The sequence below is a fragment of the Mus caroli genome, chromosome 7 (assembly GCF_900094665.2).
Source record: "Mus caroli chromosome 7, CAROLI_EIJ_v1.1, whole genome shotgun sequence".
In the NCBI taxonomy this organism is placed as follows: Eukaryota; Metazoa; Chordata; class Mammalia; order Rodentia; family Muridae; genus Mus; species Mus caroli.
The window spans coordinates 113,091,906-113,110,554 of NC_034576.1; the positions used below are offsets into that span (position 1 = coordinate 113,091,906).

The window sequence follows — 18,649 nt, forward strand, 5'->3', positions numbered from 1 at the left end:
TCTGTTACTGTCACTGCTCTGTTGGTCAGTGCTGGAGGCTGCTGCCTTGGGAGCTGTCCCTCTCCCAGATCCTTGTTTTGTCCTGTTTGCATGAATGTTCCTGCATTTACCCAAGGAGCCTCCCTTTTAATAGGACAGTCACAGGAGAGCAGGCCCCCAGCTTCCCGACATTGTAGGCCCTCAGTGCTGGTGAGCAGGCAAATCCAGAAGCCTGCCTGCTTTATCTCCATTTGGTGACCCACACTTGCACGCAGACAGGTCTCAGGAGTCTGGAGTTGGAGGATCTAGGTGCTAGGGAGTTGAGGGAAGCCCTGGAGAGTGAGTACTTTTCGTGATGCAAGGCTGACCTATGTTTCTCACCTGACTGTGCTCTCTGGCCGGGGCTAGGAAGCGCTCATGGAGGAGTATGCCATTGCGGCACAAGTGTGGAAGCTGAGTACTTGCGACCTGTGTGAGATCGCCAGGAACAGTGTGCTGCAGAGTGGCCTCTCACATCAGGTATGTGATGGGCTGGCTGTAACCTCCACTCTTCAGTGTGCGAGCACACAGAATGTCGTACACAGTGTGCCTTCCCCGTCACCGGTATGGGTGACAAACTGAACAAGCCAGGTCTCAGGAGTACTGACACTCGGGCTCCATGGGAAACCTTGCGAGGTCACCATGACTGCCCCTCATCTATCTCAGACCTGCCCTGAGCGAGGTCGTCCCTAGCTGCCCTCTTTCTCCTTAATCTATTTTTCTCACAGGACGCATCACTGCAGACACTGTGCCACGCATTTCTTATGTGCTTCCCAGTTTCCCTTTTGAAAGGGAGTTGAGTGCAGAAGCTTGCCCCTGTGTCCCCAGGCCCTAGTACAGAGCTGGCACAGAGCAGGCGGAGCCTTTTTCCATGGCTCCTTTAAGAATCGGATGTGGAACCAACACTGAGAATCTGGGCATCTGCCCAGGGGATGTCATTTAACAAGAAGAGACATCCTTACATGGTCTTGGGGAAGGTGACAGTTAAAGGCCTAAGTGTTTTGAGTCGTTCTGGGATCCAACCTCTCCAGGAACATGACTGCCTGCCATGTCACCTCTCAGGATGGATTCCTGGTCTTAGTCTTTTACCTCACCCAGTGTAGGCCCATCAACTTCATACTTCTCTTCCACAACAATAGAGAGAATGACTGAGTGGTCAGCGTCACACGGAAGTCCAGGGAGACTGAGTCCCATGGGAGGAAGATGTTCCATTGAGGATTGGCTCTAGGGACACTAGTCTGTGTGCTGCAGCACCTATCAAAGCTGCCCGTGCAGACCTAGAGGTTAATCTGGTTTCACTTGTCTTTCTCATGGCCCACAGGAGAAGCAGAAGTTTCTGGGTCAGAATTATTACAAGGAAGGACCGGAGGGCAATGACATCCGAAAGACAAATGTTGCACAGATCCGGATGGCATTCCGCTACGAGACCCTCTGTAATGAGCTCAGCTTTCTGTCCGATGCCATGAAGTCTGAGGAGATCACAGCCCTGACCAAATAGGCCCAGCAGTCCACACACATTTCACCATTTGGTTTAACGTCAAGTCTGCTGGGGGTAACGGTGGCCAAGATCTCAAACTAGTGCTTCCGTCTGTGTTGAGGACGCCTCTGAAGAAATCTCAAGCTCCCGATTTTGGTTGCATTTTACGAACAAGCTCACTTCGTTAGCATTTCTGAGCCAGAGGCTGGCTCCCTCCCATGGGGATCTGGGAGCTGGCACTGTGTGCACCTGTCCCTGACTGTCTCCTGTGATTGCCAGTGCTTATATGGTTAGGGCTGAGACTTTGCAAGGCCGAATGCCAAAGGACACAAGGCCTGTGTGGTGTCTGCCACACTCAGCAGTCCCTGTAGAGTGGTTCTCATTTTGGCATCTGGCTGCCTGCCTGCCTTAAACCCCCACCAAAGCTCCCTTTCATAAAGGGGCTACCTTGAAAGAAAATACAAACGCTCTCCTGTTGATGATCTGTGCATTTTTAAAAATGAGTTTCTTTCCCTCTTAGCACCCCTCCTTCCTGTCTGGTTAGGAAGCCCAATGCACCCTCTGATGTCATCACTTCTTGTTCTATGTTATTATCTAGGACTCAACGAGTCATCTCAAACCATATTCTGTGAATCCATCTCACGGTCCACTCCTGGGCTGTGGAAGGTACAGGGCGAGGTTATAGGGCTGCTCTTCACTTTTTGTTTTTAAATGAAGACCTCTGAAAAGCCCAGGGCCTCTGCTCCTTCTGGCTCTGATGTCCTGTGACTATAGTGTCACCACCTCCCCCGGGAGTCAGACCAGGGACTCCTCATGGAGTGAAATGTGCTTCAGGACACCCAGGACTAGAGCCGAGCTCCTGATCCAGTCACACCCCACCCCCGACTCCCCTGCCTCCCCCTACTGTTTTAGGCTTCACATATTTTTAATTTTTGAAAAAGAATCACTAACACAGTGGATTTTATTTTAAAGCAGATTTCTTCAGAAGCTATCATAGTCCCAGGGACTAGGTAGAATTTTTAAGTCTAACGTGAAGTTTAGCTTTATCAGGCATTTTTGTTACTAGTGCCTAGAACATAGTAGGTGCTCAATAAATACATATGGAGTAATTGAATGACTTTCTCTTTTGGCATCTATATGTGCAGAATACTCAACAATGTTCAAAGACCTTCCTAACTAGTCACAAGGCAGGAAGTCCTGTACCATAGTTAGATGAACCTAACTGTACCTGGAAGATGCCCATTTAACTAATTATTCCGTCCTGTGACTGTCATCCTTCAGTGGCCGCGTAGCGTATGGAACCATGTCATCCTTTTACTAGGCAAATACACATACTATCTCACATAGATGATTATGAAACTGAATGAAAACCTGTCATGCGGGATTATTTTTGAAAAGCCTCCATTTGTATACATTTGCCCAAACATAGCAACTATTGTACAGTTTTTCATTGTATCAAATACTTTTTTAAAGACTACAAATAAAGTCTGTTAGGACTGTGACCCAATAGAACAAATGTTTCTTTACTTCTGAGGTGGGGTGCATGGAAAGCTGTGAGCAGTGGAGAGCACTGACGAGGAAACCCAGTTTGCAAGCTACGGCTCTGGTGACCTCGTGGTCACCTAGCACCTCAGCCTAGCTTCTGCCAGTCCCACAGAGCATCAGCAAAGCCACATCTGGAGTGCTTTGCCTCGGATGATGTCGTAGTCTGTTCACCAGGGCGCTTCTCAGACTCTGTTTCTCTATCACTTTGTTTAATGAGATCCTAGTGCTCATTGACCCTCGTGTGTGTGTGTGTGTGTGTGTGTGTGTGTAAATCCCTCCTTTTGCCTGTTTTACAGTTGGAAGCCAAGGCAACTGTATATGGGCTCAGGTTTCCAGACAGGACTCTCTGGACAATTCCTAAGGGTGGATGTTTGCCTTATATCTTACTTAACCTGTACTGTTGAAAGTCGGCACCATCTCTCTGCCTCATGAATCCACACTTTAGTCTTGAATGAAAGCAGGTCTAAGGGTGTGCTTGGCTGGCTCTCTCAGTAGCTGCTGCCTGCTGAAGGGTGGGCTCATGACACAATACTCATCTTTCTCTGGTTCTTAAACACAGAGGGTGATTGGTTATGCAACTAAATGTTGTGTCTGCACCATGATTTGTCAGAATAACTGTCCCACCAGGAAAAGGGGCACACACCACAGACACACAGCCTCCGGCTCCTGAGCGATCATCTTTAAGGCGCATTCTGTAAAACAGAAGCTGATGAAGAGCTGAGACTACAGAGTGGGAATTTAGCAAAGTGTATCTGAAGGACTCTTATGCTTTGATAGTAATGTGTATTTCTCCACAGTATGGTTGACAGGCACCAGCAAACCTGACTCGAAGCTGCCACCTCCTTCTGTTTCCCCTCTCTGCTTCTCCAATGACATCCTTTTACACGGAAAGCAAAGAATTGGCAGAGCTCAGTGTGGACCCTTTATTCTGTCTAATGAGTACTGGGACAGAAAAGCTAACCAAAGTCACAGTAGCTTCTCACACTGCTGTTGTGTTGCTTCTCATAAATGCAGGTGATGAGCCGACAAAGTAGGCTTCAGTCGAGAACCCTCTCCCCAAAGCAAGGAAACTCCCAACACCTACGAATGCAAGTTATTCAGACTATCTTTTAATGAATCCAACTTCCCAGTGTTAAAAAATCAGGGAACCAAAAAAAGGTTTCCAAGCAGCCTTATTACCCAGTTGTATATTAATACAAGAAAATCACCTCAAAACAGCAAACAACACAACCCCCAGAGCACAATACAAAATAGTCCTCTAATAAATATAAATATTTAGTATATAAGAATGTGAAATTACATAAGCAAACGTCTTTTGAGTTAGCTAATGTTCACTTGCAAAGTTTACTTATTGCACATTGTATCAGTTTTTCCTAAGAATAAAACAGGCTTTGCGGGTCTCAGCCTTTACATCAATGCACAGTCAGACTCTTTCTGAAACCCACTGTTTCCAGCATTTGAGTCAACCTGCTTTACTGAATGAGCACAGCACTAACATACAATTTACATCAATTCCCCAAAGCAGGAGGCAGTTTGCACATCACTGAAGGCACACAATTTCCTACCATGGTAAATGTATTTATGTAGTTCTTATTTTATAAAGGCAAAGCTGTACAGAATAGAAAAAGTATACATTTTACTCATGAGACAAATTTACAACTTTTATGATTAGATCCTATGGTGAACCCTACCTACTATTGACATCTGGAGTCACCACCCAGTTCAATGGAATGCATAGAGAACTCTGCTTACTACTTGATAAGGCAGTTGGAGACACTGACGCTTCACAGTAGACCAGTTAGTATCTCAGAGATGACACTTTAAATAAAGGGCAGTGGGCAATATCAAGTCACTGGACTCACTTTCTATTCTTTCAAAAATGAAGGATTCTGGCTATTGCTGGAAATATCCCCAACCCCTAAAGCTATGTTATTAATTTCTGAAACACTTTAAAATTAGACAATTTGAATTAAACCCAGCAAGTCTAAATCCAAAAGGACAATTTTAGGGCTAGAAAGCAGCTCAGGTCACTCATTCCAAGGCTTAGAGAATGTGTTCTATGGAGCACTTGAAAGTTGACAGAAGAGCTTGAATCATCTGCAAATATGAATTTTAAAATGTTTTAAAGTTGTTTTGTTAGTGTGTCTCTCTGTGTAACAGGCATGTGGGTGCCCTAGGTGGTCAGATGAGGGTGTTGGAGCCCTTGGAGCTGGAGATACAGGTGGTTGTGAACCACTAATGTGGGTGCTGGGGATTAAACTCTGGTCCTCTGCAAGAACAGCAAGTGCTCTTAACCACTGAGTTAGCTCTCTAGCCTGATCATCCCAACTGTTTTTGAAACAGCATTTCAATGTGGCCCAGGCTATCCTTGAACTCACTATGTGATGGAGGGTGACCTGGAGCTTCTGGTCTTCCTGCTTCCTCCTCTCAAGTGCTGGGGTAGGAGGGGTGCACCAGCATTTTTTACTGTTTTTACTCAGTGCTGGGATGGAACCCAGGCTTTATATACATTAGGCAAGCACTCTACCAACTGAGTTACACCTCTAGCCCTGAATTGTTATGATTTTTACAAAACAGAGGTTTTTTTCATTTACAAATTCTAATGTAACTGTATCACCAATACATTTTCACATTTTTATATACTGACTTAAATGCAATCACACTAAGGTTTATATAAGGAAACCTGTATTAATAAAATGTAGCTTCTCTATAATGGGGTAGCATGTGTGTGAATAGGCTCTCAGAATTTACTTGAAATGCTAATGTTTGAAAACCACAAATACAATCTGAGTTTCTCAATAGGAACCTACAACAGAGTAAGACTTTCTCAGGCTGTGAAACCATTTCAGCTAAGGTATGATAGACAACAGCACTGTGCTTGTCCGCATGCTCGGCAGGACTGCTTGGCCATTTGGTCTGTCACTGCCCTGTCCTTACAGTGAATGGACGTCTTCAGTATTTGGGGGCAGAATCAAGTCAGACCTTTTTTTTTTTCCCCCGAGAGGGATTTTATTTAAATATTCATTAAAATTTGAATCAAGTCAGATCTTTTTCTTTGAAAGGGGTTTTATTTAAATATTCATTAAAATCTGAATCAAAAATCACTAAGTAGTAACTTCAATTGTGTACATCTATACTTAGGAAAACAGGAACATTTGAAACTTGCCAGAAATCAGTGAGAAGACTTCTATGGAATGCTAAAATTTCTTATTTCATGCACTAGTACTTTCATAGGCTGCACTGTTAGCATTAACGTTCTTCCTCCATAAGCCACTGCGGCTGTCACTGAGGCCGCACTCCTGTCACTGTTCTCTCTCTAGATGCCTGAATAGTGCAGAGAAATGGGAAGAAAGCCAATCAAGGTCTGGAGTTTAGGGTTTTACAACTGCTTGGTGAAGAGGTTTACCTGATCTTCCTCTTCTTTTAATCTGAGAAATTTGAGGAAACCGAAGCCTCAGAAAGGTGTCTTTACCTAAAATAAATGCTGCCTGGCTCAGGACTGGATGCCTCTGTGTAATCTGGAAATATAAAATGTGTGTTTCTATAAAAGAAAAAAATCCTTCTGAAAACTCAAGCTACATGGGCACTATGAAAAAATCCAATGGACGCCTATCCAGGTCCGGGGATGCCTTTCTAAAGCAGCCGGTACAGTCCATTTTCGAGACAAAGTTCCAACCAGACAGTCCTAATCCGTGTGCTGCATCATGGCAACATAAAGAATAAGTAGTTCCAGAACCCAAGGCCAAAAGTGACATAACATCAGGAAGCAATTGGGCCACAGTACTGAAGGATCCATAATGAACCACAAGGGGGCAGAGCACACGCACCTCAGGTTCCAACTGAGACATTAGTTTCAGTCATTTATCTCAGATGGCTACAACTGTCAACACTCTAAAACTTAAACCTACTAAAAAGATGCCAGAACAGTCCCTCCCTCCCTGAAAAGCAGTAGTGTCAAGTATTGCTGCTATCTGTAGCAAAGGGCTCAAGAGCAACATAGAATAGGTGGACTGTGGGAAATATGGCTAAACAGTAGCAAACTGTAGCCCACCATACATGGAAGACATGAGGGTTTATTTAAGAACCGTACATACCAGAATAGCAAAAATAAGAGGGTGGGAAAACTGATATTTCTGTGTGTGCCACAACGTCCCTCCCCTCCTCCTCTACGACAACAGTGTATTTGTAGTTCAGAATAACAACAGAAAGTCTTCCCCAAGTCATGGCCTGTGGGGCTGGCCTGCCTCATCAGCCATGTTAAGAATATAGTTAGCCATGTCATCTTCAGTGGGTGCATCTGACACCACCCATGATTCATTTGCTCCAGTCATCTGTAGGCGACAAATGGGGCAGTTCCTGTGTCGATCACTCCTGTCAGGGAAGTCCAAGCAAAACAAGTTTTTCCTTTTTTTCTTTTTCTAAAAAATCAGGTTTTTTTGAAAAGTACATGGCTTTAAAAATGCAAACAACATAGAAATGTACAATGAAAAATTAATCTTTCTCTTCACTCCAACCTTTAATTCTCTCTTCCAGGATCAACTAGTTGCCTACGTATTTCACCAGGAATGACTGAAATTGTCAATGTGTGGGAAACGAGCAAGTGAGTATGTTCTCACTGACCTTGTACCCATGTCTTATAAACCACTGCGTACCAGTGTATGTAATCATAGTCTTTCTTTTCTCTTCTTGGTGGCTTGCCATCCTCCTGCTCCAGCCTACTCAGGGCTGGGACTGTGGCATGCTCCCATACACCTGCTGCAGAGTATCTAACTCATCTCTAGTAGAAAGATACCTAGTTCCTTCATCTTGTTTGCTACCACCAGCTAAGATCTTCAGTTCTTACTTCTGCACCCAAGTAAGTTTTCCTTAATAAGAATTCCTTATGTGTCCTAAGGGGGAGCTCCCTCTTACCGATGGGAGAGTTAGTGTAAAATGTGCAACGCTTAAACATTTATTTTTAATTTAAGTGGAAACCACTGCACTTCAGGACTCATGTTGTTTGGCCAGTGGTAGGCAGGTGCATTTAGCAGAAAGGTATTACTAATTATTATTCTGAGTAATTAAGGTCATTTTTTAAAGGTAGGGTCTCTAAGCAGCCCATAGAACTTGCTATATAGACCAGGCTGGCTTTGAACTCACAGAGCTCTGTCTGACTCTGCCTCTTCAAGTGCTGGAATTAAAGGTGTGCACCACCACATTCAGCAAAAGAAAAGAATTTTGACATGTTATTAAAATCAAAAGTCTGATAAAATGTCCTTTGGTTCAAAACCAAGAAGATTTAAGGAAATTGTATAGAGATGGAACATTTGAGTTTAAGACTCGAAGAGACACCCAAATGCAGAGTAATTTCTGACACAGAACCCATACATGATTACTTAAGAGTATATTTTGCAAAGGGATTTCTCTCATCAAACACTATTTCAGAAGCTTAAATACCACGTTTGAGCTAGAAATACACTACAAAAGGAAAAGGCAATGCTGTTTTCTCATCGCTCACTGAAATCTAGGGCTAAACAACCAGTTTATCAACTATGCTTTGGCTTTTGTATAAAAACGAGAAACTTATTCCAAAAACTAGATGTGAAATTTAGAGTTGGCAGACATTATTTGGTTGATTTTGGGTTCCCCAGGGATGGATTCCAAGATGGGCTTTTCTGTACATAAAACATCACAATTTAAAAGCAGTCAAATTCTGCTTCTGACCAACAGGAACCAGATTTATCTTCCCACTAAAACCAACTAACACACAGGACACAATGTCCAGAAGAGTGGTGTTAGGTGGGGCTGATATAAAGCACTGGACATCAGACATGGTGTGACTCCCAGGGGTGAGAAGCAAAGTGAGCCCGTGGGTGCAAGTCAGCTGCCCTGTGAGTTTCTAGGACTCGGAAAAAGAAGTAGGGGACCTCAGAGGCCTGGCTGGCTGTTGAAGAAACAGCTGAGGCCAAGGTGGCTAGAGTTCACAGGGCAGAACTCTGCACAGCAGAGAGCAACAGAGAGAAGCGCCAAGAGACAGCAGGCCTTTCACTGAGCACTAGAGCCAGCCAGTGTGGGCAGATGCCAGGAGGCTGAAGCTCTGAGAGATGCATACAAAGGCCACAGAGGGCATCGGTGTACTTCCAACTCTAGAGGCACGAAGTACAGCACCTTGAAGGAGTTTGTCTCATCAGTGGGAAATGAGTAACAGGAAACTAAACTTTGCTCTGGGTCTCCTAACAAACTGTAAAAGGACCCCCAAACAGTCCTTCTAAGTAAGAAAACCATATTTTAAAACAAAGCTTGATTATTTACAGTATTAAAAAATATTTACTACCTAGATAGGTAAAATTCCTATCTGGAAGGCAGATGAGCAGCAGAAAAATGCTGTAAGACAAGATGAAGAGGAAAGCAATAAGAGCAATGCAGAACTGACAAGACATTAGAACTACCAGACAAATGAAGTAAGCGCAGTCACTGTACTAGAGTCTCCATATCCACTGAACACAGAAATGGAGGCTAACACATGAGGTAAACACACCAAGACACTGGAGAGTGCAATCACAGAGCAACGGCTGAGACAGAGGACAAGTTCAGGGTCAATGCATGGTTATTGAGGCCAAAGGAAAAAAGCAAACAGACAAGATTGGAGAAAACAATGGCTGAAAAATTTCCAATATCAACAGTACCATTGCCCTACTATATCAACCAACTCCAAGCATAAGAAACCTGGGTGGACTGTGACAAGGCATCTGTTACATTGCCTAAAAGCAGTAGAAAGATAAAGACCTTACAACAACCCCAAGAAACAAGACAGCACACTGCCCCAGAGGAGAAGGATACAGAGACAGAGGCTCCTATAAAACAAGATGAAGTGGGGCTCAACACTGAAGCCTGGAGGGAAAAGCTTTTGGCCTAGAATTTTGTAACAGAAAAAGTATTTTTGGAAAATAATGTCCAGATGTTTAATAGAATCATCAAGATGTTCAATAGAATCTTCAGAAGGCTACCAAAAAGTAAGTGGATTTCACAAGACTTCAGGATAAAGGTGGATATAAAACTATTTGTCTTCTTATGTACTAGCAACAAACAAAAACTATTTAGAACAGCACAAAACTGTGAAATATTCAAAACCACCTCCGCCCGAGATCTGCAACACTGAAAACCAGAAAACTGCCTGTAGAAATCAGAGGCTTAACATTAAGAAACCAACTGTCCCAAACCGATGTAATTAATACGGAATCAACCAATATCTCTGCAGGCTCCTTTGTGAAGCCTGATAACACTGATTCTAAACTCCCTATTAAAACATATGGATCAGTGCACATGACTCTAGACAGGGAGACTTGTACAGCAGCAGGAACCAGGACAGGGTGAGACTGGAGTGAAACAGACTTAGGTCAGTGGACAGAAGAGTCAAGAACTGACATGTACTTGAACAAGTGATTTAAAAAAAAGGTTCAAAGGTAAGTAAAGATGATATTTCAGCAAGTTATATAAAACTGGAGTAGAGGCTTAAATGTGAAACTCTAAACTTGTAGAAGATATAACTTCTGTGCTCTTGGAGCAGGAAAAGATTGTACAAAAAGGGTCATTGTCAGAAACTGAACTTTAGCCTCACTGAAACAAAAACTTCTCCTTCAGAGACATTCTCCAGAGAAAGAAGACAAGCCATAGAAGGAGAGAAAAAATGTACAGTGAAATAATAAGTTCCAATAATAAAATGGGCAGAGACTTGACTAGACTATCATTTAAGATGCACAGATGACAACTTGGCAGCCAGTAGTGCATGTAAGGGAGAGACACAGAGACACTGCCCATGCCTGAGTACAAGGCTGGCTAGCATAGGCAAAGGCAGTGGACTCCTATGTGGTATTGGAGAGGGCACAAAAAAAAAAAAAAAAAAAAAAAAAAAAATGGGAATGGGTGGGTAGGGAAGTGTGGGGGGAGGGATCTATAATCCCAAATTTGAGAGGCTGAGGCAGGAGGATTGTCACAAGATCCAGTTGAGACCTTCTTGGTCTCTTCACTGCTAGATCTTGTGTCAACAAACAAACAAATAATCAAACAACCTTTTAAAAAAGTATGACCTCTTTTGGAAGTGAGCTGGCAATTTCTTGAGAAACACCTGCTATATGACCTGGTCACCGGAGGTAGCCAACCAAGAAAAAGTCAAAATAGATGTCCATAAAACTACTTGTCCACAAACAGAGAAGCCTTTATCTGGCAATTATCTGCACTTATGACATGGTTAAATCTCCAGCTGATCGCACTGATTGAAAGCTGCTAGACAACAGAGAGAACACTCTGTGTGGTGCTACTTTAAAAAGTCTAGCAAATCCAAAGTATTGTTGGCAAATGAAAGCAATTAACTGCTGCCTAAGAATCAGGCTTCAGGTGATTCTGGGGGTGATGGGTGTGCTCTTCCTGTTGTGACAGCTGTCATGAATGTGCACATGAATTAAAGCATTTATATTTAGATACATGTAGCTTACCGCATGTCATTATAAAGTCTCCTAAGTATTCCATTATCTTGTAAGAAAATGACTTTAAGTAGCTGACCTAATGTCCCTCCAGATTCCACAGTTGAGAATTTGGTTCCTTCACACACATAGAGAGAATTATGGGGCAAGGGGCACAAAAAAAAAAAAAAAAAACCCAAACAAACCTGATTCTAGATCCAAATCAGGCATCAAGACTCTTAAAGTCCATGTGTCAAAGCCCTGCTGCATCCCCACACCTCACTGAGCTAGAGGGCAGCACAGCACAGGACTGACTATGCAGAGGACTGGAGAGCAAAGCTCTCATGGCTGTGTTTCCAGTTGTTCAGTCACAGCCCCAGCTGACCTGTGCTATCCCCAAGGACAGCGGTAACTTACCATTTATCAATACACTTCTGACAGAAGCTGTGAGCACAGGGCAGGATGAGGTCAGCGCGCCCGTCCATGCAGATACAACACTCCTCCTCATCGGTCAGCTGCTTCACCCTGAGAGCGACAACGGAGCTGGACAATGCAGTCTCTGTGCACCAGCTTCCTACTGTCTCACTGCCTTACAACGCCCCAGCAAACACCCACAGTATAACCACACAATGACTTATGTGCAGAGCAAAGGCAGACCAAAATGACCATCTTTTGGGCATAGCAAATCTATTAGGGAAGAAACACTAATGTTAAGTTTCTAAAGACTATAAAAGATAAACCCTGTACAGGTTAAAGAAAATTAAATCTGAACAAAAACTGCACACTCAAGTCTTTCCGAAATAACTCAGTCCATTCTAGGCATACTGAATGTACAGGACATCAACCAGTATATAATTTACTTGCCATAAGGGACACACGGATGCCTTTCATCAGGGCCTTACAGTGGCACTACAGTATTGGAGAGAAATGGCAGGAGTGTCCTAAGTATCAGACTCCAGAGAAAACACAGAAGGGCTGGAGCACAGCTCCGACTTAGGGAGCTTGGAGAGAGAACCTTCGCTGACTCGCTGATGCTGGCTTGGAGCCAGCGCCACAGGAGCCCTGCTCATTTGCACATGGAGTTTAGTCAATTCCAACTCCAGCAGCTCAGCTTAAAATATCCATGTCCTTCTGCTCTCAAAACCAACTTCTGCCTCAATTAAATGATTTAAAAATTGCATACAGCTGTTCCATGGTTAGTCACCCCATAGGTTAGTTTTTTTTTGAATGTTTGTAATGTTTCCAAAAGTGATTTTCAGTGTTTTATTCTTTGAGCTTTCCCGTTGTGTAAAACTGAATGTTTCAAAGTACAGTCCCACTCTCCTTAAGGGTAGGAGCTGTGTCTCATATAACTTCCATTCCCTGCTGTATTTACAGCACAGCATGAAAGTCGGCAATAGCACTTGGAACTTGTTGACCTGAACATAATATAAATAAATGTCAAATGTACAGCACGAACAGTATGTGCCAAGTCAAGTAAGTACTTTAGGAAACGTGAGAGGAAAAAAAAAATCACAGGACTTTGACAGATCATAAAGTAAGTCGTGGAGGCATAAAAGAAAACATGAAACCTCTGTGTGTGTGTGTGTGTGTGTATACGCATGTGTGCATTTGTGTGCATGTGCGTGTGTAAGGCGGCATGATGCTCATGAGTTAAACCGAGAGGAAAAGACTGATTATATAGCAAAGACAATCTGATTCTTTAATGTCAAAATACTAACTCTGAACTTGCTCTAACAGGCAAACTCGAGGCAGCGTGAGCTCCTGCTGATACAGGACCTCAGAAGTTAACTGAGTGGAGAGCAAGGGTAGTTTACAGTGAGGGAAACCAGGTAGAACTTCGTCTCATGGTGCTCCTGAGACAGCTGGGGCTGGTGTAAGAAGCATTACAACGGACATACCATTAAGGTCAGGTAACAGATTCATGTTTGCTTCTGTTGTGGAGAAAAGCATGCCCATTGAATTGAAATAGTGAAATGGGTGAAACCCTACATGCATATGGCTCTGATATGTGTGCTCATGCATACATTTGTGTATCCACACATATACACAATACATCAGTCACATATAAATAGACATATCAACACCTATATACATATCTGACATTTTAATGCCTTTTCAGATCCACTGACTTAGCATTTCTGCTTTTGGGCTTCCAATTTTCACCTGAGGGCGTCAGGGACAGAGAATACAACAGACTCCCTAAAGAGTGAACGAGCGTTCTGACAGGAAAGTTTCAGAGTTGGGAGCAGATGACTATATATCACAGCACTGTAGCCCGAGAAGAACGAGACAGAGACTGCTGGAGGAAGGCACTCCATGCCCACACTGTCTGCTACCTTTCCAGCAGCATGGGGACAGGACAGCCACGTGCTGCTCCTAAGGTACGGAGAACCACGTGAATGAAGGCTGGAGACTCTTACTGTGGAGAGCAAGGCTCAATGGAAATTTGAGGAGTTTTCAAACATTTGAAGGGCAGAAGAGATCACACTTGTTGGGTAGAATTCCAGAGGGCATGGCCTCTGCACTCAAGGGCACTCTAATGATTTACTAATAACGGTGACAGGTAACTTGCCCACACATACACACATTGTGTGCTGGGCACCTTCTGTGTGTCCCATCTATTAACTCACTTAACTGCCGACAGTCCTCTGGGGCACATGACATCGCTCTCATCTTTAAAAGGTGAGGAACTGATGAAAGAGAACAGTGAAGGCTGGAGCACAGGCCAGTTGGTTCTAGGGCCTTTGCTGTGCTGCCTCCAGGGGGTCAGACTACTCTGAGGCAAAAGGGAAAAGGAAAACTTTCACACTAGTAAAGCTATCTGGGTGAGAAAAAGATTGCTTCATTGAGGGAGTGAGTCTCACAGAGCTGTGGGGGATAGTAGTAACGCATTGTAAGTACAAGCTGGCTTCCTTCCATTTGGTGAACTATGGCTCAGATGTGATAGTGCAGAGCACAGACAGCAGCCCCTGGGATCAGTGGCATCAGAGCACCACAGAGCTGGCCAATCTCCAGCTCCTCCTCCAAACCACTAAGCTGCAATGGGCTAAATGTGTCAATGGGCTCAGCTATGTCAGGGTCTAACATGCCCTTATTCTTCTAAACCTGCTTCCTCATCTGATCAACTGTATTCCCGTGGAGTCACTGCAGGATTAAATGAACTGCAAGCACTCTACAAACTCTAGCCATTAATAGAACTACACATCTAACATAAAGCAAAACTCAGAAGGCCCCCAGACTCTCCTTCTACTTGCAAAGGCCTTTTTCTATGACCTGGGTCCCAGGGTACCACTGTAGGCTCACAACACATGAAACCAAGTGCTGGCTCACCTAACCAGCTGGTGCTGCCTTCCAGTCTTTGAGTCACACTTTCACCCCTTTCCTGAAGATGACCGCAACAGGAACTTTGTACTTGCTGTGGTATGGCTACAGAGGCAAGTAAAAAAACCACTCTCAGCTTTCAAAACACTTAGAAAAAGATTACCACTCTGAACTCAGACAAGGAAAGAGCAGAAAAATCAGACCTCTGACAGGCCTAAGCACTGCTACAGCACAGTGACACTCACACAACAGGCTGGTAACAGAGCCCACTGTACACCTAACAGTGGGGTTCACATGGAAAATACAAGTCAACTACACAGCACAGGATGGGGAAACCAGCTGGTTACAAGTGAAGGGAAAATGCAACTGTAACTGAAGCAACAGAATGAAACTCCTATCAGACACACTCCTACCTCTAAGGAGGACACAGTTGATGCAGATTCTGCATCACACCAACCAGTGCCAGTCACAGTGAGACAGAATGTTAGCATGCCTGGAGCCATAGAGGCCTTTTTCCAATGAGGTAGTTACAAATTGAATTATGTCACATCATCAGGCAGCAACAGTTGGGAGCTTTCACACACCGAAAACATGGGAGGAGAGCTCAGAAGGAACAGCATACAGGAGGCCCGAGGGAACAGGCACTGTCGTGGCAAACTGCAGTTGACGTCACTTCCTCCTGCTGTGCAGTGTCCATATGTGCACCATTGCTTTTCTTCCCTGAGTAGACACCAAGGCCTGAAGACAACGTTTAAAAATTTAACTTCCAATTAAATAACTTCTGAATGGTTCCAGATTCTTGGACCTAATTTTATAAAGGACTTTGACTGTTTAAAAATCTGTTAAAGGGAAGGCATCAGTATTTCCTATCCAAATGTAAGAGACAGAGAGTAGATTCCTGGACAAGGAGCTGACAGGGAATCTGGGACTGAAATGAAAGGAAGGACAGACTAACCTAAAACTGACCTGCCTACGACAGGCTGAGACATCAGAACTGAGGGGGTCATAGAGGGCTAGGGAAAATGTACTATGATCTTAGCACTTTGCCTGTTCACTGTACTGTGGCGCACACACCTGCCCATCCATAGACTAGCCTGACAAGATGTGACCGAGGATGGGTTCCCATCAGGCTCTTCAGAGGTGGAGCTCTGAGCCAACACTCCAGCAGCTTGGCTTGTGATGTCTTTATAGAGCTGAATAAACTGGTACAAATTCATGATCCGTGATGCTTCCACAATGCCACTGCTTTTGTTAATCTAGAAACAAAGGGAGAGGGGAACATAGACACATAGCAGTCAGTCAAATATCCTGGGAAACAGACTTTACAGTGCACAATATACCTAGAAAAATAGCAGTCTAAATAAAAGAACATATACATTTTCTTCAGTTGTGCCATTCATCAGAGAACTTACTAAATTTTCCCATCTGACATCTAAAATAACCTTGCAAGGCTGATCAAGTACTGGCCTATCTCAGGTTGAAACATCAGGTGACTTTCCTGGAGTTGAGAAATTAATTTTAGAGATTATTGAAACTTTTCATTCTTTTTGAGACATCTGCTTGGTATGTCACCCAGGCTGGCCTAGAACTGGAGATCCCCTTCCTCAGCCTCCCAAGTGTTAGCATTACAGGCATGTATGATCATTACAAACTAATAATTCTTCCTTTTTCTTTCCTTTTTATTCACTTTACATCCGATCACAGCTCCCCTCCTTCCTCTCTTCCAAATCCCTCCTCTATTTCTCCCTCCTCTTCTCCTCAGAGAAGGGAGGAAGCCCCTCCCTTGGGTACCACTCCACCTTGCAGCATCTTGTCCCAGCAGGACTAGGTACATCCTCGCCCACTGAGGCCCAACCAGGCAGTGCAAGTAGGAGGAGATCCAATGGCAGTGAAAAGAGAGCAATACCGCCTGGCTCCATTTGTTAGAGGACTCACATGCTGCACATTTGCTACAAATGCATAGGGGGGGTCTAGGTCCAGCTCCTGCATTACAAGCTTTATTTTTAATAAAGAATTTATTTATGCTATTCTGTGACAACTGAAAGGATGATAATAACTACATGTCCTCCTCCTCTTCCTCCTCCTGTTTGTACGTGATGAGTTTGTAAAGGCCAGAGGTTAACCTTGGGTATCGTTCCTCAGGACACTGTAGTGTCTGTCTGAATTGGCTATCTGTCTGAAGTTCTCTTACTTGGCCTGAAACTTGCGGATTCTATCAGATTTACAGACCAGTAGGCCTCGGGGATCTATCTACCTGTCCCTGCCTCCTCAGTCCTGCAATGCTTGGCTTTTTTAAAAACGGGTTCTGTGGATCAAATGCAATACACTCTATCAACTGAGTTTTTTCTTTAGCCCCTTTCTTATATATATATTTATGCTCTATTTCGTACATATAAACTAAAGCCAGAATGCTACATTAAACTACAAAAAGCAATTGAATTTTGCGATTTCACAAATGACGTGGAACCAGTGGGCTGGAGATCTTCCATAGATTGTATCTCTGAGCAATTTTAGAAGACTTCAGAAAATCAGAGTGGGACATATGTGAAAAACTAAGTCAGTTGAATAAGGGTATGCTAGTCTTAAAGAGCTTGAGATAATCAGATTGATTACAGGTAGGAAAGACGACTTCTTAGCAGATGAGGTGGTAGAGAGGTCTATATGAAGCTAAGAGTGGTGGTACATTCCTATAATCCCAGCATGCAGGAGGCTGAGGCAGGAGGACTGCTTCAAGTTTAAGGCCAGTCTGTGATACAGAATGAGTTGCGGGCCAGCCTGGGTTATGTAATGAGACCCTGTTTCAAAATCAAACAAATAAACAAAAAAGTAACAACAATATCCAAAGACTGTGGAGACAGAAGTTGAGAAATCTTATGCGTGCATGAAAATAAATGAAAGTACAAAGTTAGAAACAATGTAGGGAGATGAACTGGCTGTGTATGGTAGTGTACACTCAAACAAGCCCAGGACCCAGGAGGCGGGATCACAGCAAGGCTGTCTCAAAGAGACAAAGAACAGAGGCAGTGGCAGCAAGCCTTAAGACTGTGAAATGTGCTCATGGAAATGAGATATGAGAAGGCAGACACACACATATTTAAATTTATCACAGTAGTATTTGGATGAAAATGAAGGTTATAACTAATCATTTATCAATATTTTTATACTTTGAGAAGGTAGAAAAAAATCGAGACTCAAGAATGGGCCACATTTCATATCATGAAAATGTGGAATTATATCTAATAATTAAATGCCTGATTAAATTTTGAGAAGCTAATATCTATGTGGAGATTCAAACATACAAGGTTCTTTTTAATAAAAAAAACACACAGAGTAGAGTGTTGTAGTGACTTGATTTCTTTAAAAACTCAGAAATATTCTAAGTTTTTCACTATAATCCCAGGTGTGGGGAGATGTGGGGCTGCTACAGATTGTCTGCAGGAGCTGACTATGATTTGCCTCGTGCTCTAGCAGAGGCATGGTTCTGCCAGCTGCAGATAACTTCTGTGATGATGTGATGTTTGGAATTCTGAAAACTTTCCAGAGGGTACATAGATGCTAGAGCCCAGAAAGTCTGGGTGAGTTTTTGGCCATTTAGGGAGGTTGGCTGCAGTTTATTAGCTGTACTGGCTAGTTTTGTGTCAACTTGACACAGCTGGAGTTATCACAGAGAAAGGAGCTTCAGTTGGGGAAATGCCTCCATGAGATCCAGCTGTGGGGCATTTTCTCAATTAGTGATCAAGGGGGAGGTCCCCTTGAGGGTGGTACCATCCCTGGGCTGGTAGTCTTAGTTCTATAAGAGAGCAGGCTGAGCAAGCCAGGGGAAGCAAGCCAGTAAAGAACATCCCTC

At 43.6% G+C, this 18,649-nt stretch overlaps 2 protein-coding genes and 1 long non-coding RNA gene across 6 annotated transcripts in view; 1 reads left to right on the plus strand and 2 right to left on the minus strand.

The window, feature by feature from the left end:
* The window catches only part of Ampd3 (adenosine monophosphate deaminase 3), a 44,569-nt gene extending 41,562 nt beyond the window's left edge, over nt 1-3,007 (plus strand). For both annotated transcript variants that reach the window (XM_029479785.1, XM_021166488.2), the window contains 2 exons: nt 388-498; nt 1,340-3,007. In XM_029479785.1, the coding sequence (XP_029335645.1) occupies nt 388-498; nt 1,340-1,516 (288 nt within the window). In that variant the 3' untranslated portion in view covers nt 1,517-3,007. The remainder of the gene's footprint in view (nt 1-387; nt 499-1,339) is intronic.
* Nucleotides 3,008-4,127: 1,120 nt separating this feature from the next.
* The window catches only part of Rnf141 (ring finger protein 141), a 30,786-nt gene continuing 16,264 nt past the window's right edge, over nt 4,128-18,649 (minus strand). For all 3 annotated transcript variants that reach the window (XM_021168105.2, XM_029479632.1, XM_029479633.1), the window contains exons 4-6: nt 15,877-16,058; nt 11,896-12,003; nt 4,128-7,411 (exon numbers count right to left, since the gene is read on the minus strand). In XM_021168105.2, the coding sequence (XP_021023764.1) occupies nt 7,261-7,411; nt 11,896-12,003; nt 15,877-16,058 (441 nt within the window). In that variant the 3' untranslated portion in view covers nt 4,128-7,260. The remainder of the gene's footprint in view (nt 7,412-11,895; nt 12,004-15,876; nt 16,059-18,649) is intronic.
* On the minus strand, nt 13,571-15,867 carry LOC115031523. Its single transcript, XR_003837173.1, has 2 exons — nt 15,387-15,867; nt 13,571-14,907 (listed from the first exon to the last, which is right to left on the minus strand). It is a non-coding gene; the product is annotated as an uncharacterized LOC115031523 (long non-coding RNA).